Here is a 22,237-nt window from a genome sequence, read left to right as displayed (position 1 = left end):
TGTTCCAGTTCCCCCCAATATCCAGCAACTTCGCACAGCCATTGAAGAGGAGCGGGACAACATTCCACAGGCCACAATCAACAGCCTGATCAACTCTATGCGAATGAGATGTGTCGCTCTATAGGAGGCAAATGGTAGTCACACCAGATACTGACAGTTTTTTTTTTATCCACGCCCCTACCTTTTTTTTAAGGTATCTGTGACCAACAGATGCGTATCTGTATTCCCAGTCATGAGAAATCCAGAGATTAGGACCTAATGAATTTATTTCAATTGACTGATTTCCTCATACGAACTGTAACTCAGTAAAGTCTTTGACATTTTAGCATGTTGCGTTTATATGTTTGCTCAGTGTAGTTACCGCTGACAAACAAATAAGCCCCGTTCAGCCACTTCTAGCCACATCTACTGTAGTCCCAGGCAAGTTATTGGAGTCCAAACATTGTTTTAAGTAAGATATGTATGGGGCAGCCTGGGTGGGGTAGAGATGGGGGTGGGGGACTAAGGCGGTCACTGTCCTCCCCTAACTGTCTCTCAAGATAAGAGACAAAACCCCAAGTGCCACACATATTCAGTATTGTGGTCTCTCTCTCTCCGCTCTACAATGACTGATTCAAACCTTCCGTAAGTTTAATCAAGTAACCTATTTTACGCTTGATGTACTTTTAATCCTAAAAGGAGGACACTTTTTCAATTATGGATGCCACGTGATTTTGTATGTGCTGTTGGGTGTTACTACTATTAACAGTCAAATAATACTGTTATTACAGTAGGCAATACTGATAGAGATGTCGCGAGCTAAAGCATGACGGTGCAATGCATCCGACTTCAATGTGTCAATGTTTAAATTGTGTCCCTGCATGTAAATGAATCATTAGTATTCTATTGTTGTCATTTTTATTTTAGTGACAAGAACCTGGGGGAAGAAAATAGTGGCGGTCTGAAAAAAAGGAATAAGAAGAAGAAGAGCAAGGAGGATGCCTGGAATCTTGATGGACCCAAAGACCCGTTTGCTATGGTGCGAGGGTGTGTGTGTGTGTGTGTGTATGTTTGTGTGTGTGCGAATATGTGTTAACTGTGTACGTTGTGATCCTTAAATATGAGAAAGAGAGTACTCTGAAAAACAGCACGCTGAGGCCTCCCACAAATGCTCTCATAAAATCGGATCTAGAATCAGATCACCCTACCACTATTCTAACCCTAACCATTTGGACGAAAATAACAGCTGACCCTGTACCAGTGCCTAGAGTGATCAACACTGTGGGTTTCTCCCCAGCTGGATGCTCTCCCGGAGGAAAAGCAGCAGGAGATCCAGAGGGCCCTGCACCTCTTCTCCCTGGGCAAGGGCCTCCCGAGGACCCTGGAGGAGGCCAGCAGACGCTCCTACCCCTTCTGGGACACCCAGCCAGTCCCCAAACTAGGTATGGTATATGTATGGTACCCAAACGTGTTGTATAGTACATGGTTGATTCAAGACAGAGTAAAAGTTATGAGATTAAAATAACAAGCCAATGTAAACCAGCAATGCTATCCAGAACCCTTTATTTATCCCTTTATCCATCTCTCTCTCTCTCTCTCTCTCTCTCTCTCTCTCTGTCACACTCCAGGTGACGACAATTCCACGACCCATGGTCCTATTGAGGTGGATAAGGCCAGTGTTCGTGAGGAGCCTTACAGTCTACCACAGGGGTTCAGTTGGGCCCCCCTGGATCTGGGGGACCCTGCTGTGGTGAGTGACACTTCTCCCCTTCCTTCCTTACTGAGGCCTTAGCTGTTGTTGGATGCTGTCACTCTTTTGTTTGTGAGCGTGTTTGCATGTTATGGCTCTCTCTCTCTCTCTCCAATTCATATTTCAATTAAAACTCTATTGGCACGACTTTAAAGATACAACAATATTCCCAAAGCTAATAGATATATTTAGTCAAAGTAAAGCTAACCGTATGTTAATAGTAAACATTGGATTTGATTCAATTGGGTTCAATCGATGAATCAAACGAAAACACTCTCCCACTCTGGCTACCCTTCTCTACCGTCCCTCTCCAGCTGAGGGAGCTGTGTGCTCTACTGAATGAGAACTATATGGAGGAGGATGACAACACCTCCAGATTTGACTTCTCCCCTGAGTATCTGCTGTGGTGAGTGAAGTTTACAGCACCTGAATGTATCTTTGTTTTGGTCTGTAGATAAGCCAACTAACTATTAAACTATCCAAAATGCAACTCAAGTAGGTGGGTAGTTAATTGTGTTGAAAAAACATTATTTCCCTCTCTCTCTCTCTCTCTCTCTCTCTCATCCCCCCTCTCCTCTAGGGCCCTGTGCCCCCCAGGTTGGTTGCCCCAGTGGCATTGTGGGGTAAAGGTGAACACCAATCAGAAACTAGTGGGCTTCATCGCTGCTGTGCCCACTAACATCCGCATATATGACACGTGAGTCAAAAGTGGCCATCCGTTTTCGACGGATACAAAATCTCTGTGTGGCTGAGCCCAACTCAGTGGTTAGATGCAACTATTGAGTGAAACAATGTAGTAGCATTGTTGAATACAGAAAGTCTGGCCCCCAGGCTATAAAATATTCATTATTGCATACGTTATAATAATACAGTAGTAAACAAAGCATTATGTCATAAGCTTCTTGCTAGACGCCCAAGTAAACATGGGTATAGCCTGGGTGTCATGACAAAATGTGTTCCTCACAATGAATGGTTCCCTAGGGAGAAGAGGATGGTGCAGGTCCACTTCCTGTGCGTCCACAAGAAGCTGCGCTCCAAACGAATGACCCCGGTGCTCATCAGAGAGATCACCAGACGGGTCAACCTGCAGGGAGTCTGCCAGGCCGTCTACACTGCCAGCGGGGTACTGCCCAAACCTGTGGCTACCTGCAGGTAGGTGCTACACACACATACACAAATGTAGACACACACTCAGACACACACAATATATAGACAGACTTCAAACTAGAAAGACTTGCTGAATACACGAGTTAGTCCAAAAAATATCATTTTGTTTCTCTTCTCCTGTTTACGCCCATTTCTATCGTGTGTGTACATGTTGGCAGGTACTGGCACCGCTCTCTGAACCCACGCAAGCTGATCGAGGTGAATTTCCCCATCTCCAGCCTGAGGGGCAACATGACCGTCCAACGAGCGCTCAAGCTCAACCGCCTGCTTGAAGTTAGTGTGTGGCTGGTGCCCCCCCTGTGGCCAACACAATGCAACTACTACCAGACGCACTTAAATACACTGCAATCACAATCTCATCATGTGTGTACCATGGCTTGATAGTGAAAACTGGAATTGACCCCAATCCTGCTCTTGCTCTCTCTTTCCCGTTCTGTCAGGCTCCCAAAACAGCAGGTTTGCGGCCCATGACAAGGGGTGATGTGAAAGGGGTACACATGCTCCTTCAGGGGTACCTCAAGAAGTACCACCTGACCCCCGTCCTGTCTCAGGAGGAAGTGGAGCACTGGTTGCTACCACGGGAGAATGTGATTGACACCTACGTGGTGGAGGTTGGTGACCTTCCAATACCTTAGTCAGTTAGGCAAATTATTATTGTTCTCCGGGCTTTGGCAGTCCCTTAAAGCTGAAAACCACAATAGGCTAAACAGTGCCAATGGCCGCCCCAGGCACATTTGTTATTGTTTTTGTTTTGAGGAAATGAGAATCCAGCATTGTGGTAAATAAAAAATATATTTGTTGTTCTCCCGCATGTTGAAATGATGTGAAATGATGTCGGAGGGGGGAAAAAACGGTGTTTGTTGTTTGAAATAACACTTTTACTGCTGTAATATCGCAAAGGGACGTGGCAACTTCACCGCTATGGATTACAGCTTTAAAGAGTGACTGAACGCACCGATTCTGCATGTGTTTCTCTGTTGCTCATTAAGAAAAACAAGATATCAGTCTTGGGGGTGTGGTTCAATGGGGCAGTTACTGATGTTTGTCCCCCATGAGACACCATTGGAACAAAGCCAGTATTACTTCTTCAAAATAGCCCGAATGAATCTAAGATAACTCAAGAAATCTGTGATTAATTTAGTTTTTTTGCAGAGGAGGAGGTTTTAAGTGGCACAATTTTACATCTGGTGTTTGGTGCAGTATTTCTCAAGTAATAAAATGCATGACCTGTTGTCTTATGTAAACAAAGTCAGAGTCACTGTCTGTATGTTCTGTGGTAGGAATGGATAGAGGCAATCACCACAGCTGTGTATCATGCGTTAGAGGGAAAGTGAGCATTGTCGAAATCAAAACCGAACAGTCATGACTTGAACTAACTCACAAAACGTAGTTTTGGATAAGACTGACCTTATGAACAAAATGATTTACACGTTGTAGTCAATTTGACACGAGAATACATTCTTCTGACTAAATTCGATGCCACATAGGCCATATCAGAAATGTTGTTTATTGCCTTCAGTTGAGCTTCAAATCCTACGACCAACAGAGTTTACTTAAAGGCCCAGGGCAGTCAAAAACGTGATTTACCTGTGTTTTATATATATTTCCACACTATGACGTTGGAATAATAGAACATTATGATAATACCCTTCTAGTGTAAGAGATGTTTGAAAAGACAAAAAAAGTGTTGGCCTGCGTAAATTAGCTAATAGACCAATAAGAAAAAGAGTTCCCAACCTATCTGCCAATAACAGGTAGTTTTCAATTTCCCCCTATTCTTATTAAGTGCAGGTAGTCCTTCCATGTTTCAGTCCCCTTTTCTTCTCCAATGAACACCACCCTGTTTCCCTGGCACAGAGCTCTGCTGGTGTGCTGACAGACTTTGTGAGTTTCTACACCATGGTGTCCAGGGTGCTGAACCATCCGGTACACAAGGGGCTGAAGGCAGCCCATTCCCTCTACTGTGTCTCCTCCTCCACTCCACTGCCTGACCTCATGGAGGATACTCTGTTCCTGGCCAAATCTGTGAGTGTGTGTGTCTGGGGGCCAACGTTTATGTGTCTGCGGGTAAACCTGTGAGTGTGTGTGTGGGCGCCAAAGCTATAGCAATGACTGTGTGAGGGCCAAATCTGAGTGTGTAGGGGCCACAAATCAAATCAACTGTGCGAGTAGAGGGGTCAAAGCTCTGTGTGTGTGTGTGTGTGTGTGTGTGTGTGTGTGTGTGTGTGTGTGTGTGTGTGTGTGTGTGTGTGTGTGTGTGTGTGTGTGTGTGTGTGTGTGTGTGTGTGTGTGTGTGTGTGTGTGTGTGTGTGTGTGTGTGTGTGTGTGTGTGAGAATGAGTGACGAGTGAATGAGTTTATTCATACTGTATCAATCCCCTTGGCTAAATGCTCTTTCTCTTTCTGTCACCTCTGTTTCTCTGTGATACAGAAAGGCTTTGACGTCTTCACTGTTCTGGACCTGATGGAGAACACTTCTTTCCTGGAGAAGCTCAAGTTTGGCATCGGGGACAGGAGCCTACACTACTACCTGTACAACTGGAGATGTCCCACAATAGGCCTGAAAATGGTAACTATCACTGCAGTATCTGTTATGAACCTACCCCTTAAGCGGACTCTTAAAATCCTTACTTCTAGAGGTCATTTGGAAAGGCTTACCTTACCATAACTCACGTGGTACATATACATTGTATATAAATGGATTGTAATTATGTTGATGACAATGATGATTGTACGTACCGGCAATCCCAACCGGAAAGAAAATCGTGTTTACAAAAAATATTTTAAAAGCTATATGGATTGATAGGTGTAAATCCATAGAGTTTGTACTGAGGAAAATAAATTAGCAAGAATTATTTATTATTTTGACAGGTTGGCTTGGTGTTGCTGTGATGTCCATGACCACTGATGGGTGAAGACGGTGGACCAATCCAGGGTTTCCTAAACTCGGTCCTGGGGCCCACCCCTGGGTAAACATTTCGTTTTTCCCTAGCCCTACACAGCTGATTAAAATAATCAAAGCTTAATGATGAGTTAGTTATTTGAATCAGCCGTGTAGTGCTGGGGGAAACACTGGACCAATCAACCAGCAAAAGCATCTGAGCCGTCTATTTAAATTTGAACTTTGACCTGCACTACTATTTGTTCTGAGGCCTTAACTGATGGCTAGGGCACAGATAAGAGGGCCATAAATACTAACCAACCCAGATGAATACAGCAGGCAATGACAAACAATGTTATCTCAAACGCACAATAAACACAAATGATGGAAGTGACACAAAAATGAATAAAGTTTCCATGAGTTAAATGTATTGAAGTCTTACAAGTATGTGGCAAAATGGCTGCATTTTGATTGTGGTTGTGATTCTAGACCAAGTTCAGCATCTGGGGGGACAGGGGAGAGCATGTAAAACTTAGGAAACAGAAATGTCTAAGACTTCAAACATGTATTTGCAACAATCCCAAAGTCCTTCCCAATGGGCAAAGCTGGTTGGGATAATGTCCTTTCAACCAGCTTTCAAGGCTAGTTTCTATCTTGCTCTTATGGAACATTCCATGGCTAAACAGGATATCAATGAGAAACAACTCTCTCTTGAATGTCTAAAGTATCCATTTGCTGCTATGGAAAGAAGTAAGAGTGCTACTAACCTTGTGCTGCTTTGGCGGTATGGGCTGTTCAGGGTACTTCAACAGTCTGTTCACATAACCTCTTGTGACCTAGAAAAGATCACTGAGATGAGGGTTTCATTGTTATTTGGGACTAAGCTGTGGTGGCAAGTTGGCAACTACATACACTACCGGTCCAAAGTTTTAGAACACCTACTCATTCAAGGGTTTTTCTTTATTTTTTACTATTTTCTACATTGTAGCATAATAATGAAGACATCAAAACTATGAAATAACACATATGGAATCGCGTTGTAACCAAAAAAGTGTTAAACAAATCAAAATATATTTTATATTTGAGATTCTTCAAATAGTCACCCTTTGCCTTGATGACAACTTTGCACACTCTTGGCATTCTCTCAACCAGCTTCATGAGGTAGTCAACTGGAATGCATTTCAATTAACAGGTGTGCCTTGTTAAAAGTTAATTTGTGGAATTTCTTTCCTTCTTAATGTGTTTCAGTCAATCAGTTGTGTGGTGACAAGGTAGGGGGGTATACAGAAGATAGCCCTATTTTGGTAAAAGACCAAGTCCCTATTATGGCAAGAACAGCTCAAATAAGCAAAGAGAAATGACAGACCATCATTACTTTAAGACATGAAGGTCAGTCAATACGGAACATTTTAAGAACTTTGAAAGTTTCTTCAAGTGCAGTCACAAAAATCATCAAGCGCTATGATGAAACTGGCTCTCATGAAGACCGCCACAGGAATGGAAGACCCAGAGTTACCTCTGCTGCAGAGGATAAGTTCATTAGAGTTACCAGCCTCAGAAAATGCAGCCCAAATAAATGCTTCACAGAGTTCAAGTAACAAACACATCTCAACATCAACTGTTCAGAGGAGACTGTGTGAATCAGGCCTTCATGGTCGAATTGTTGCAAAGAAACCACTACTAAAGGACACCAATAATAATAAGAGACTTGCTTGGGCCAAGAAACATGAGTAATAGACATTAGACCAGTGGAAATGTGTCCTTTGGTCTGATGAGTCCAAATTGGAGATTTTTGGTTCCAACCGCCGTGTCTTTGTGAGACGCCCTGTGGGTGAACGGATTATCTCTGCATGTGTATTTCCCACAGTAAAGCACGGAGGAGGAGGTGTTATGGTGTGGGGGTGCTTTGCTGGTGACACTGTCTGTGATTTAGTGCTACATCAGATGACTTGGCCTCCACAATCCCCTGACCTCTACCAAATTGACATGGTTTGGGATGAGTCAGACCGCAGAGTGAAGGAAAAGCAGCCAACAAGTGCTCAGCATATGTGGGAACTCCTTCAAGACTGTTGGAAAAGCATTCCTGGTGAAGCTGGTTGAGAGAATGCCAAGAGTGTGAAAAGCTCATCAAGGCAAAGGGTGGCTATTTGAAGAATCTCAAATATAACATATATTTTGATTTATTTAACACTTGTTTGATTACTACATGATTCCATTTGTTATTTCATAGTTGTGATGTCTTCACTATTATTCTATAGTAGTAAAAATAAAGAAAAACCCTTCAATGAGTCAGTGTTCTAAAACTTTTGACCGGTAGTGTACATTCACACAAACACTACTAGTATTGTGAGATAGAGAGACTGCAGTACAAAATATATCTCATTCTCTCTCCCTCTGTCACACACACACACACACACACACACACACACACACACACACACACACACACACACACACACACACACACACACACACACACACACACACACACACACACACACACACACACACATACTTTGTAGCCGTCCAGCCATGTCTTGTGGTCGTAGACTGACTTAGTCATGTTGATCTTCTTTAGAATGGCCTGGTTCTCCAGAGAAATCTTCACCAGCTCCCTGTTCCTTAGGTCTGCGCTCACACTGGACACGCAATGGGGAAACTTACATGAGATTACATTGTCTCTGTAACCATAGAATACAATGTGTAAGAGGGTTTATAACCCTGTACTAAACATTTATTAAGTATGAACACACTGGAAACACAATGGGAAGCTTACATGAGAATACACTGTCTTGAATAGGTGTTACCTTAAAATGATATATTATATTATATTTAATATAGTTTATAACCCTTTACAGTTTATTAACTATCTTTTAACTTCATATTCACTGTTTCACAGAACACAGTTTGAGAAAGGGGCATTCTCATGCCAACCACATATGAAAACCAAACTCTCAGCTAAGTATCTAATCAATCAATTGATTAAGGCAATCAATTCTAGTAACTTTCATGATGGAAATCCCTCGTTTCATAACATTCAACAATATTCATGTCATGACGTCAGTGAATATTGTTGCATTCGCAAATCTCAGGCTATGTTCAAGTTAATAAAGAATAGTGAAACACTGGTGTTGGTATACATAGATATGACTTATAAAGATATGATTCCCATTCATAATGGGGACATAGGTACCCTAATGTGACGTGTTCCCACCTGGGTTTGGGCTGGTACTTGTTCCAGTTGTCCAGGCCTCCTTTGGTGCCCATGGTGCGGGCGATCCTGGACACCAGCAAGCGGTTGTCCCTCTCCAGCTCCATCAGACGCTCCTGCTCCATCTGACAGGGACATTCAGTGTTTCCTCTACCATTATTATACTATTTGGATAGTCAAATAGGGGTGAGTTTCCAAAAAAACAAAGATCATCTTTAGCATTAAGATCATTGTTTGTCAATTGCCTACCATGATCTTAGCGCGAAAGAGGATCTTTATGTTTTGGGGAAACCGACCCTAGAACACAATAGAATAGAATAACATAGAATAGAACATAGTAGAATGGTTCTAAAGGTACCAGTGCCACTCTACCTGAATCTTTTTCATCTTTAGATGACAATGCAGATATGTGCTGGGTGCTTTGTTGTCAACCATTTGTTTAGCTGTAAGACATTAAAATATGTTAGTAACAATATTGAATGGAAATAAATTCACTTGACAGATTTCGGGAAATATGGGGATACTGGTTTTCTTGGAATAACAATGTTTTTATATGACACTACTACAGGTGTGATATTAGCTGCCTAAATCACAATGCACTCAACTTCTTATGTTTAAAACACATTCGTGAGAAAGATGTGTCCTAGCATATGAATCAAATTAGCCTTACTTTTCTGCATTCTGTCCATGTGATATTTGTAGTGTTGGCCATCCCACATTTTTCTCAAGTTATTGTATTGTCCAGTGGTCCCAACAATGGCTGGGAATGCCAAATAATCCGCTCTGTTCATTGCTTTATTTAGATAGCACCAGTCCACTCGAAAGTAAACAGTCGTCAGCTTAAACAGCATCAAAATTGATATTCAAATGTATCAGAATCTTCATTTGGAACCCGTTGACCAAATATTCCACGTTTGCGCTATTATGACACACTTCATTGTGACCACAGACGCGCGCAAGGCTTCATATTTTTGCCCTGTAATTCCGATTGGAAAGGGGGAGGGGGATACCTAGTCAGTTATACAACTGAAATGTGTCTTCCGCATTTAACCCAACCCCTCTGAATCACAGGTGCGGGGGGCTGCCTTGATTGGTTTGCGTACAAATTGTTTTACGTATGGTAGACAAACATTTGGAGTTGTTCTCCAAATGTTCATCAGCCTACATACCTTTACGCACAACCCAAATAAATATGCACGTACATCGAAATAGGCTGTCGTTTTCAGGCGGGCAATGTGATAAAATTACATCGTGGAACATATAGGGCAAATCCATATGTATATAAATGTTTGCTCATGGTTCATAGAAGAAGTGGTCAGAAAGTGACTTTTTGGACCTGAATGCCGAAACGGTCAGGCGATAGAGGTGCTCAAAGTTAATCTATTTTGCATACCACACCATCAGCTTTGACTAAGGCCTTGAGGTTGATATGTAAAGCTTATTAAACCTTTTAAGGTCAATTTTCGCTTAAAATGACATACCAAAATCGAACTACCTGTAGCTCAGGCCCTGAAGCAAGGAAATGCATTTTCTTGTGACCATTTGAAATGAAGTTTGTGGAAATGTTAAAGGAATGTAGGAGAATATAACACATTAGATCTGGTAAAAGATAATACGAAGCAAAAAAAAAAGTTTAACTTTTCATATTCAAAACTGTGCACTCTCCTCAAACAAAAGCATGGTATTATTTCACTGTAATAGCTACTGTAAATTGGACAATGCAGTTAGATTAACAATAATTTTAGCTTTCTGCCAATATCAGATATGTCTATGTCCTGGGAAATGTTCTTGTTACTTACAACCTCATGCTAATCACATTAGCCCACATTAGCTCAACCATCCCGCAGGGGTTAAAGTGCAGAGATCCCATCAAGAGCAGTGTGCGGGTTTCTTATTTTTTCTCATCTTTTTTCACATACCAAACCATGCCATGACACATCCATGTCTTCATCAGTGGAAAAGAAAAACAGTTGAGTTTTATATAATTTAAAAGCTTACAAACAAGGTTGTCAAACAATTTATAATTTCTTGAAAAACATGTTTTCAAATAAAAACAGATTTTTTTGTAGTTTTACCTTAAACATTACTTACAGTGGCAAGAACAAGTATGTGAATCCTTTGGAAATACTTGTATTTCTGCATAAATTGGCCATAAAATTTGATCTGATCATCTAGGTCACACAATCAGTGGCGAAACTAGAGTTTTATACATGGGGTGGCCAAGGCTACTTCAGGGGGTCCATACACTAATGACAGAAAATGTGTGTGTAATCCTAACCTGGCATCTAAGGAGCATGAAAGAATCCTATGATTGCTGATTAGAGGTAGAAGTGATAATTCACTTATCCCAAAGTTCTTCAATGCAGATAGTGTGGTCCAAGGGTTACTTCACTAGAATTCTTGAACATACTATGAATAGACAGCGTCTCTACCTCGGAACGGCAGCTCTCTCTCTCTCTCACACACACACACACACTGTACTGTACTCACCTACTGGAGAGACTTGGGTCACTCTGTTTTCATGAATATATAATCTGGGTTGAACATCCAAAATATTTTCAGCAAATAATGCTCAAGCACCAAGGAGATAACACATTTGTGTGTTACATAAATTGCATAGTTTATTTACAACAACAACAAAAAAACACTGCAATTTGACATACCAGGTATCAAGCAGAAATGGACTTGAAAAATATAAATCATTTTGGTGCCCATCAATATTACAAATGTACAGTATATTTATGCTCATATATATCATGTTAACTAATAGCAAAGAAAAGTTTTGGAATTGGCCAAACCAAATTAAATCTGTATGACATGATACCCTTTGGATTTATCATTTTAGAATGTCAGTGTACTAACTAGTACACAGTGCAGATTTTAATCATGACCAGAGGCACCGCCTAAGTGCCAAATTATCCTAGGTAGATTTAAAACAGCATAATTCTGCAGTGGTGAGAACTGGCTAAATGTTTCACAAACTCATCCATGTTGAGGGAGCGTGCCCTTCTTGACTCAACACTGAGAATTCCCAGGTGACTTAACCTGTCATCAACCATTGTTGTCCAAGGGGGGGGGATTAATCAGTTTTAAAGCTGAGAAACTTCTCTCGCAAGAAGCACTGATGACTGGTGTAACAACAGAAAGTCAAAAGAGCTCATGGAAGACCTCTTTCCTCATATTTTTTTTTTTTTTGTTGCTCCTTTGCACCCCAGTATCTCTAGTTGCACATTCATATTCTGCACATCTATCACTCCAGTGTTTGATTGCTAAATTGTAATTATTTCACCACTGTGGTCTATTTATTGACTTACCTCCCTAATCTTACTACATTTGCACACACTGTATATAGACTTTTCTATTGTGTTATTGACTGTTCGTTTGTTTATCCCATGTGTAACTCTGTGTTGCACTGCTTTGCTCTATCTTGGCCAGGTCACAGTTGTAAATGAGAACTTGTTCTCAACTGGCCTACCTGGTTAAATAAAGGTGAGATATATTTTTTTTTAAATAAATACGTTTCTAGAAACACAACAAAGCCAAGGAGAGTAGACGGTCTGTCCCTTCCACTTTTCTCTCTCCTATCAAGAAGCCGCTTGGCTTGATGAACCTCGTGTTTGAGGTCCTCTAATTCTGACTCAAAGGTCTGAGCAAAGGCAAACAGAGGCTCCCCATTCAAGAATGTTGTACTCTTTGGGTTGAGAGACTGGATCCCCATTATCACGCAATTCTTCTTTGAAAAAACGCCTCTGCAGCTCAGCTGTGAGACTGTCAAGCCCCTGATAAAAGATATCTCTTTGGAAACTCACCATCGCTTTGGTCACTATTTTTATGTCCTATAGTGCTCATTATCAATGAGTCGTGAAATCTTAAGCTTGTTTTAGGCTGTATTTTACACACTGTTTGTACACTTATTTTGCAGTGCTCTGCAATCTCTTCAACCTCCTTCCATAGTTCTCCAAAGTAACCCTCACTTCTGTAGTCATGTGATGTGTCTGTAAGGGCACCTACTAGATCCACAGCTCTTGCTAGGTCAAGAGAGCTTTATTGGAGTATGTCAGAAAGACATTTGGCATCACCAAGCACTTTACAAAAGACAACCAAAAGTCCTATGAAATGTAAATCTATCCGAGAAAGAAGGCCCCTTGCCTCCACTGATCTATCACCACTATTTTTAAGTGTGATATCCTGTAGCACTCCCAGAACTGCTGGAAGCCTCTCCCTCAGATTACGGCAGTAGCTCACAACTAAAGACATTTGTTATTTTTTCTTTAAATATTTGGTTTCATCTGCAACTACACTAAAAACGTCACTTTCTTTTACTTCTCTTATGATTTCCCTTTGTACCATCTCAGCTAAGCCCTCAAGAACATTGTTCTGGATTTGGTGGCTTGTGTACTTAGCATTGCCACATGCATGCATACTTTTCTCGATGAGGGGGTCATGCTTTGCTATTTCTTCTAAGATTGTCAAAATATTACCCTTGTTGTGAGAGTCATCAGACTCTCGAGGACCTCTCTGCTCTATATTTTGCATGGCATTTAATAGGAGCACACCTGCAATTGTTTTAATGTAAGTACAGTCTTTCTCCACTTTCTTTTTCCGGTCCTCATTTATGACATCTAACATTGATGAGTTGCTGTCAATAGCACTTTTATGCTGATTCCAAGCATACGTAGCATTGATATGATGCTCTGCCTTCGAATGGAGCTTAAACCCAGAATCTTTAAACAGCACTTTTTTCCAGGTACAAAAACCTGACTGTGACGTGAAGGTAGATTCAGGTGTACTGGACAGAGAAAAATGCCTACAGGTGAAACAATAAGTTGAATCTTGATTTACAGAATATTCAAGCCATGAATTATCCTCCTACCAGGAGCTGTTGAAAGTCCTGGGAAATGTTTTCAAACCCGGCTGTACAGGACCCTCTTCTCTGGATCTTGAAATGTCTTAAATACACCTTAAATGATTTGTCATATCTCTACACATGTCCTTTTGGGTGCTTGATGCATTTGGGAGGGGCTCGATGACATCTCCTGGCAGATCTGGCTCACTATCTTGCTCAAAGCCAGAGGTCTCTGTGTCATCCCTTGATACATCTATTACATTAAAATAACACAAGAACCATTAGTGCATAATCACAATAAAAATGCCACAGCCATCAAAACAAGAACACACATGAATCAACAACCAACATTTTAAAGTGAGGCTTAATCTGACAAAATAATCTATTACAAGCTGAAGCTAAACGTAAATTCTTAACTGGTAGATGCTCTGATCTGGTGGTGGTAGACTTGGTCCTTGTGAAGTCTGACCACACTGACTCTGACTAGCCTCAGGTAAGGAGCTGCTCTGGGGTCCAGTGGTGATGCAAGGGATGGGGTCTGTTTGCACCTGATCTGCCTGTTTGTGGTTCTTTAAAAATAAGTCTGATATCCCTCCCTTTCTTTTCATGTTTAATATACCCTATGCAAAAATAAGACAGGACATGGTTACATCTAAGGATCCAATTACCTACATTATAGTCCAATCTCAATCTTAACTACAAATCCCCATTATCATAACTGTACCTTAAAATCAACTACCAGCCTAAGTTACTCGTTAGATGATGGCTAGCCCTACTCTGCAGTAAGTAACTTAGCTAGCTATAATTTCTTACACCTTTACGATAGCAAACAGGCTGCAAATTGTGGTAATATTTTGAGTAACATTAACAGATTGATAATAACAATTGTTCGTTTTGAGTTCAAGTATGAAAATCTAACTGAGTTAACGTTAATGGATTTCAAATGGCTGAATACTGACAGCTGTAGCCTACAAGTTAGCCCACATTAGCTAAACATTCGTATACTGTAACTTACGACACTGCAAATTATATGCGTGTATTACTAGCGCAGAGGTAAACATAATGTTTGGTTCCCAATTTAGCCTATCTCTCTTATCTGATGAACTGTTTGTTAACGGAGCCAAAGGTCTAACGTTAACTTACACAGCGACTCAACTTCCGTAAAAGTTGTTCAGGAAACCTAAACCGATGCTAAACCTTAAAATTTACTTCAAATATGATGCTTTCGCCAATCGCGAAAAGAGCTTGTGGAGCTGTGAAAATATTCTATCTTTTTCTTCTGCATGTTCTTCTTATTCTTATTCTTCTGTATCTCTCAACCAACGTTAATGTTCTCCCGTCCTCGTCCTCAATTTTGATAAATGTGCTGCCGAATGTCAAAATAAATGCTTATTTCAACAAGAGGTGAAATGAGATGTCAATCAGCATCAAACTGCCAGTAGCGAATTCAATTTTGGCGTGGCACCCGGAGTGGCCAAACAGATATCAGGGATGTCCAGCGCAATCCCAGGTACCCCTCTGGTTCCTCCCCTGACAACATTAGACAAACAGTCTGCTTTAAACTAATAACACACGAACAATTATACGTTTTCATGTCTTTATTGAACACACTGAGTAAACATTCACAGTGCAGGGTGGGAAAAGTATGTGAACCCTTGTATTTAATAACTGGTTGACCCTTCTTTGGCAGCAATAACCTCAACCAAACATTTTCTGCCGTTGCGGATCATACCTGCACAACGGTCAGGAGGAATTTTGGACCATTTTTCTTTACAAAACTGTTTCAGTTCAGGATAATTCTTGGGATGTCTGGTGTGAACTGCTCTCTTGAGGTCATGCCACAGCATCTCAATCGGGTTGAGGTCAGGACTCTGACTGGGCCACTCCAGAAGGCGTATTTTCTTCTGTTGAAGCCATTCTGTTGTTGATTTACTTCTGTGTTTTGGGTCGTTGTCCTGTTGCATCACCCAACTTCTGTTGAGCTTCAATTGACGGACACATAGCCTAACATTCTCCTGCAAAATGTCTTGATAAACTTGGGAATTCATTTTTCTGTTGATGATAGCAAGCTGTTCAGGCCCTAAGGCAGCAAAGCAGCCCCAAACCATGATGCTCCCTCCACCATACTTTACAGTTGGGACGGGGTTTTGATGTTGGTGTGCTGTGCCTTTTTCTCCAAACAACTCAACTGTAGTTTCATCTGTCCTCAGAATATTTTGCCAGTAGCGCTGTGGAACATCCAGGTGCACTTTTGCAAACTTCAGACGTGCAGCAATTTTTTGGACAGCAGTGGCTGCTTCTGTGGTGTCCTTCCATGAACACCATACTTAGTTTATTGTTTTACGTATCGTAGACTTGTCAACAGAGAAGATAGCATGTTCCAGAGATTTCTGTAAGTCTGTAGATGACACTTTTGGATTCTTCTTAACCTCATTGAGCATTCTGCACTGTGTTCTTGTAGGAATCTTTGCAGGATGTGCTGAACTTTCTCCATTTATAGACAATTTGTCTTAATGTGGACTGATGAACATCAAGGCTTTTAGAGATACTTTTGTAACCCTTTCCAGCTTTCTGCAAGTCAACAATTCTTAATCTTAGGTCTTCTGAGATCTCTTTCGTTCGAGGCATGGTTCACATCAGGCAATGCTTCTTGTGAATAGAAAACTCACATTTTGTGAGTGTTTTTTATGGCAAGGCAGCTCTAACCAACATCTCCAATCTCGTTTCATTGATTGGACTCCAGGTTAGCTGACTCTGAATTCAATTAGCTTATGGAGAAATCATTATTAGCCTAGGGGTTCACATACTTTTCCAACCTACACTGTGAATGTTTAAATGATGTATTCATTATAGACAATAAAAATACAATAATTTGTGTGTTATTAGTTTAAGCACACTATGTTTGTCTATTGTTGTGACTTAGATGAAGATCATATCAAATTCTATGACCAATTTATGCAGAAATCCAGGTAATTCCAAAGGGTTCACATACTTTTTCTTGCCACTGTATCTAAAAACTGTAAACTCAGATATGTTTTATACTAGCATATGTTGTAGTTTAGAGCCTACTTTACATAATCTGATGTTTTTGTGTTGTGCCTGCAATCGTTAGAGACACAACATGCTCTTGAATACAGGGTGGATGTCATTTCAATCATAGAAATAGGATTAATAGAATGGACATATCCATTCAGAACACGGCAATTTAGCTGGTACACCATTGAAATTAAAATGTTATCAAATTTTTTACTTCTAATTACTACCTCTAAGATGGCCACCTGCCCACCCACCATCCAATGTCAATTTAAATGGTCATGTCTATTCTATTATATATAGGCTATTTCTATGATTTCAATAGGCTTCCTATGGAGGATTGACAGTATAATTTAAAACAACAGATATTCCCATTCAAGACAACATTCTTTGATGTGTGAACTTCCAACCATCTATGTGGTACCATTTGAAAGTCAAGATTTCTATTTTATTTCCATTTTAGTACATTTATCAGCCAAAACATGACGCCCACACAGTATCTGTTTCGTACTATCATACAAATAACAGCAGAAGGTGCTGTTTAAATGAAATGGTATGCATACATACTAGTAGTAGGTTTTATGGCTTCTATAAAACTCAATCTATTGCATACTGTTGGTATGTCTGTGTGTGTGTGTGTGTGTGTGTGTGTGTGTGTGTGTGTGTGTGTGTGTGTGTGTGTGTGTGTGTGTGTGTGTGTGTGTGTGTGTGTGTGTGTGTGTGTGTGTGTGTGTGTGTGTGTGTGTGTGTGTGTGTGTGTGCACGTGTGTTTGAGAGAGGAGAGAGATAGAGAGAGAGTATACAGCTTGAAAAAAGACAGGACTGGTGCATCATGTTACACAAAATCACATAAGCATACTTGATAGGCTAGCAAGCACTCTTTGACGCAATATTCTGACTTGATTGGCCTCTTTCAACTGATGCAACTTGAAGTTGCATCATAGAGAATTTCTATGGCAGAAGTGGATGCTGAGTTCGAATCAAGCAGCGCGCCGAGCAAAGTTGGTGAAGACGAATGTTCTGTATGGACAACAGTAGTAGCGAAAACTGGAACAAAAAGGAAATTGGTTAAAATTGGAGTGGAGGATGCGTGTATGAATGATAATGAATCTCTTTTGTTGGGATGCGTTTGTTGAGTAAGGATGCATATGTGGGAAACCCGTTTGAGGTGTTGAAAATGGTGAAGTATGCACTGGGAAAAGTGGAGTCTCTCAGAGTGACCAGGAGTGGTCTTATTCAGATTCATTGTATTTCTGAAGAACAAAGGAAGATTGCAGTGAGCCTCAAAAGAATCCAAACAACAGAAGTTTTGTGTTTTGAACTTGGGAGTAGAGCACCCGCCAAAGGAGTCATCTCAGGAGTGACGACGGATGTTCAGGTTGAATACCTGAAGAAAATTCCTGGTGTAGTTAGTGCCATGCATCTGACCTGTTGGGTGAGTGGAGAAAAATAAGAACGTCTGTCAGTCCTGTTGTTTTTTGACAAAGAGCAAATACCTACGCATGTAAAGCTTGGTTATGTAAGATACGCTGTAAGAGCGTTCGTCCCCAAACCATTGCAGTTTAAGAATTGTAAAGGATTTAGCCAAGTTTCAAGTGTGTGCAGACGGACAGAGTATATTGAAGAACGGTTTGTAGAAGGACGCCAGTATTGCAATTGTGGTGGGAATCATGATCCTGAGTTCCTGGAGTGAGCTGTCAGGGTGAAGGGCATTGAGGTGGCGAAAGTTAGAGCGATCAATTGAATCTCTTATGCGGAGGCGATTAAAATAATTGAGAAAACAAGTGATGCTAGTGAATATATGGTAGTGGAGGTTCCCTCCCAGGTTCGTTTATTTATTTATTCCTTTGGTAGGTTTTTTTGTCTATTTTATTCAATTTTGGGGAATCCTGTTTCCACCCCGCACAGTAGGTGGCAGGATGCACCTAGAATTGTGCGATCGCCAATATACCATAGAAGAAGAAGTAGAATATGTAGTGGCTTATACGCGAACAGCAGGAGTGGGCGGGCTTTCAAGTTTTGAAGCTATTGGAAAGTAAAATACACACAGCACTTCAAAATCGTAGGGCACTGGGTAGGCTTTTAGCACCCGATCTGGTTGTGTATTTGGAGTTTCTCATCAACACTTGCAAGTTACTGTGGGAAAGCCACTATCCTATATGTAGGATATCGTCGTAGGATTTAGTTAACAACAGTTGAAGCCTGTTGCCTCCCGCTGTTGGACAAAACGGCATTTGCATTGCATTTTCATTCGCTCTAGCTACAGTTTCAGTGGACTTGGAAGTTTAAATCCTGAAATTTTGCTTCGCAAGCTTGCAAGCTTCCTTTCGTGAATTAAATTCGAAAGACAACCCACCTGGCCGTTTGGTAACTCGTTCAACAAACTGCAGCAGAAGGGGAATGTGGTTTGTTGACGATAGCCAATCCTTCCGTTGGCTGTTCTCCAATTGAAAAACAGGTATGTAGGCTAGATATTATGTAGCAATGTATCTGTTTTGAAGTTACGCGCGGGTTTCATGAATGAATATATAACACATTTCACGCCGTACATTCATTGAGTTAGTCATTTTCCTTCATTGTAAACCATTTTTCTATAATTACATTTGCCATTTTCCAATCAAAAACACGTCACCAAATTACATGACTACAAACACTGCACGGTAATTTAGTGTTTCTTAATGTTGCCAGTTATGTTCTAGTAACTGTTCTGTGATATTGAAAGATGTCATTCAATTGCCTGAAAGACAAGTATTCTGCATAGATTTTTCAGGGAGGTAGGCCTAGTGCTGTAGCCTACTTAGCTGATCTGTATATATATAGGTGGGTGTGTGTATTTTGTGTTACGCTCAAAGATCAACTGCTCACTCAGATTGATGTTAAGGGCAAAATTGTGGTGTAGATGGTGGGAGGGATGAACAGTAATGGGTCCAGGGCTCCTCAACCTATTTTTTTTGTAGTAACATTTTATAATGAATTTCCTACAATTCTACAGTTTCGAAAAAAAACATTTAATTAACCTTTACTTAACTAGGCAAGTCAGTTAAGAACAAATTCTTATTTACAATGACGGCCTACCAGAAGGCAAAAGGCCTACTGTGAGGATGGGGGCTAGGATTAAAAATATAGGACAAAACACACATCATGATGAGAGAACTAAGACAACAACAGCATGGCAGCAACACATGAAAACACAACATGACAACAACATGGTACAAGCACAAAACATGGTACAAACAGTGTTGTCAGTTTCGGGAAAATACCTGGGTAATTGAGCACTCAGCTCACCCAGGTGCTTCGCTATATCACATTTGACATTGTCCATAAGCTTGAATTTATTTGCACACAAAAAAAATCATACAATAATGGAAAGACCTGTGTGTTGTCCTTGTTAATGCAGACAGAGAAGAGCTACAATTTCTTAATCATAGCCTCAATTTTGTCCCTGACATTGAATATAGTTGCGGAGAGTCCCTGTAATCCTAGATTCAGATCATTCGGGTGAGAAAAAAGATTGTGTGAGGAACTCGTCATCATGCAAGTAGTCAGACAAATGAAAATTATGGTCAGTAAAAACTTTAAGCTCGTCTTTCAATTTAAAGAAACATGTCAATACTTTGCCCCTTGTTAACCAGCACACTTCTGTATGTTTTTAAAGCGTTACATGGTCGCTGCCTGTATTGCATAATGCAGAAAATACACGAGAGTTCAGGGGCCTTGCTTTAACCAATTTTTGCTGTAGTGTCCCAAACATCTTTCAAGCTGTCAGGCATTCCCTTGGCAGCAAGAGCCTCTCGGTGGATGCTGCAGTGTACCCAAGTGACGTCGGGAGCAACTGCTTGCACGCGCATTACCACTCCACTATGTCTCCCTGTCATGGCTTTTGCGCCATCAGTACAGATACCAACTCAACTTGACCATCAAAGTCCATTTGATGTCACAAAGCGGTCCAGTACTTTAAAAATATCCTCTCATGTTGTCCTGGTTTTCAGAAGAGGATGTCTTCCTTGACCCCCCCCCCCTTAAATGTAACGGGAATATACCAGGAGCTGTGCCAGGCCCGCCACGTCTGTTGACTCATCCAGCTGTAATGCATATAATTCACTGGCTTGTATGCAAAGCAGTAATTGTTTCAAAACATCTCCTGCCGTGTCACTGATGCGTTGTGAAACAGTGTTGTTTGATGAAGTCATTGTCTGTATAGTTTTTGGCCTTCTCCCGCAGCATTGTCCCAGCCATATCCACGGCTGCAGGAAGAATGAAGGCCTCCACAATAGTATGGGACTTGCCTGTACTAGCTACTTGGTAGCTCACTATATAAGATGTTTCTAGCCCCTTCTTATTAATGTTATCTGTTGCTTTTATACATGTCTTACTACTCGACAGTCATCTTTATTCTGGCTCAAACTCCCTTGACTTATTTTTCAAATGGTCATGTTTCGTTTCTTAATGTCTGCGCAAGGGTGAAGGTTTCCCACGAGAGATTAATGGTTAATGTGATTGGATGTTAATTATTTGACTAGGCTACCTGTATTTGACATTGTGTTGTTTTTTCGCCGGACACTAGATGTTTCACCGCCAAAAATACAATTAAACCAAGGCTACTCAGCGCCCCCCCCCCCCAAAAAAAAACCTCACCCAAATGTATAGCCACGTTGGAAATTATAAATGTACTGTTTGAAAATGTGAATTAATAAAATGTCCTTCACATTTTTATTTGCGTACCACTTCCCCAGTTTTGGAATACCTGGTCTACCGTATCAAAAGCTTTGGCCAAGTCAATACAAATAGCAGCACAACATTGCTTACAATCAAGGGCAATCGTGACTTCATTTAGGACCTTTAAGGTTGCGGTGACACATCCAGTTTGACATGACTTATGCCTTTTCTTGAGGGTTATATTTTGTTATATATTTTGAAAACACAGTATAAGTGGAAGGATAAGTCGCCACGATCACTAATGGAGGTATTTCAAGGCAAATATTATGAAGACACAGAAGATGAAAGTTGAGTTGTATTATAATGATGCACACATGCATATTTAGAACAAGAACACACAAAATATGAAGACTGAGTTGTCCCTATATATATACCATGGATAAAGACTGACACTTGTTTCATTGTTTAAAACTAATTTCATGCAATTCTAAACATTCTTCCCTTTTGCTTTTGAAGTGTTCATATGCTAACATGCCCCCCCCCCCCCCTTCCCATCCCCCTTGGCTGTGCTTCGCCTGTGCTTAATGTTATAACATATTTACATAGTCTGGAGATTTGTGAGTCCTTGTGGCTTCCTTCTTTGTTTAGTTCCCATGCTAGTAAGACTATATCAGGTAGCCTACTGTGGAGATGTAGATCTAGTTAAGTGTTTTCT

At 40.8% G+C, this 22,237-nt stretch overlaps 3 protein-coding genes across 6 annotated transcripts in view; 2 read left to right on the top strand and 1 right to left on the bottom strand.

Moving 5' to 3' along the window:
• The first annotated feature begins 559 nt into the window (after window positions 1-559).
• Window positions 560-6,186, top strand: nmt1b (N-myristoyltransferase 1b). Its single transcript, XM_055922021.1, has 12 exons — window positions 560-624; window positions 907-1,018; window positions 1,277-1,421; window positions 1,608-1,729; window positions 2,044-2,135; window positions 2,310-2,426; window positions 2,711-2,881; window positions 3,055-3,169; window positions 3,337-3,507; window positions 4,754-4,921; window positions 5,327-5,464; window positions 5,767-6,186. The coding sequence occupies exons 1-12, from the start codon at window positions 605-607 to the stop codon at window positions 5,785-5,787; spliced, it is 1,392 nt and encodes a 463-aa protein (XP_055777996.1). The 5' UTR covers window positions 560-604; the 3' UTR covers window positions 5,788-6,186.
• Window positions 6,185-22,237, bottom strand: part of LOC129854894 (sperm axonemal maintenance protein CFAP97D1-like) — a 79,302-nt gene continuing 63,249 nt past the window's right edge. The window contains exons 1-6 of one of the 2 annotated variants that reach the window (XM_055922031.1): window positions 9,658-10,146; window positions 9,360-9,430; window positions 8,991-9,112; window positions 8,292-8,415; window positions 6,544-6,612; window positions 6,185-6,279 (exon numbers count right to left, since the gene is read on the bottom strand). In XM_055922031.1, the coding sequence (XP_055778006.1) occupies window positions 6,262-6,279; window positions 6,544-6,612; window positions 8,292-8,415; window positions 8,991-9,112; window positions 9,360-9,430; window positions 9,658-9,838 (585 nt within the window). In that variant the 5' untranslated portion in view covers window positions 9,839-10,146 and the 3' untranslated portion in view covers window positions 6,185-6,261. Of the gene's footprint in view, window positions 6,280-6,543; window positions 6,613-8,291; window positions 8,416-8,990; window positions 9,113-9,359; window positions 9,431-9,657; window positions 10,147-22,237 lie in introns of those variants that run through there. The other variant, XM_055922040.1, reaches the window with a different exon arrangement.
• The window catches only part of svild (supervillin d), a 116,478-nt gene continuing 113,089 nt past the window's right edge, over window positions 18,849-22,237 (top strand). For 2 of the 3 annotated variants that reach the window (XM_055922005.1, XM_055921987.1), the window contains exon 1: window positions 18,849-19,324. The gene's annotated coding sequence lies outside the window, so the exon portion shown is untranslated. The remainder of the gene's footprint in view (window positions 19,325-22,237) is intronic. The other variant, XM_055922012.1, reaches the window with a different exon arrangement.

Source organism: Salvelinus fontinalis, chromosome 1, assembly GCF_029448725.1.
Source record: "Salvelinus fontinalis isolate EN_2023a chromosome 1, ASM2944872v1, whole genome shotgun sequence".
Classification (NCBI taxonomy): Eukaryota; Metazoa; Chordata; class Actinopteri; order Salmoniformes; family Salmonidae; genus Salvelinus; species Salvelinus fontinalis.
This window is presented reverse-complemented; position numbering and strand designations above follow the sequence as displayed.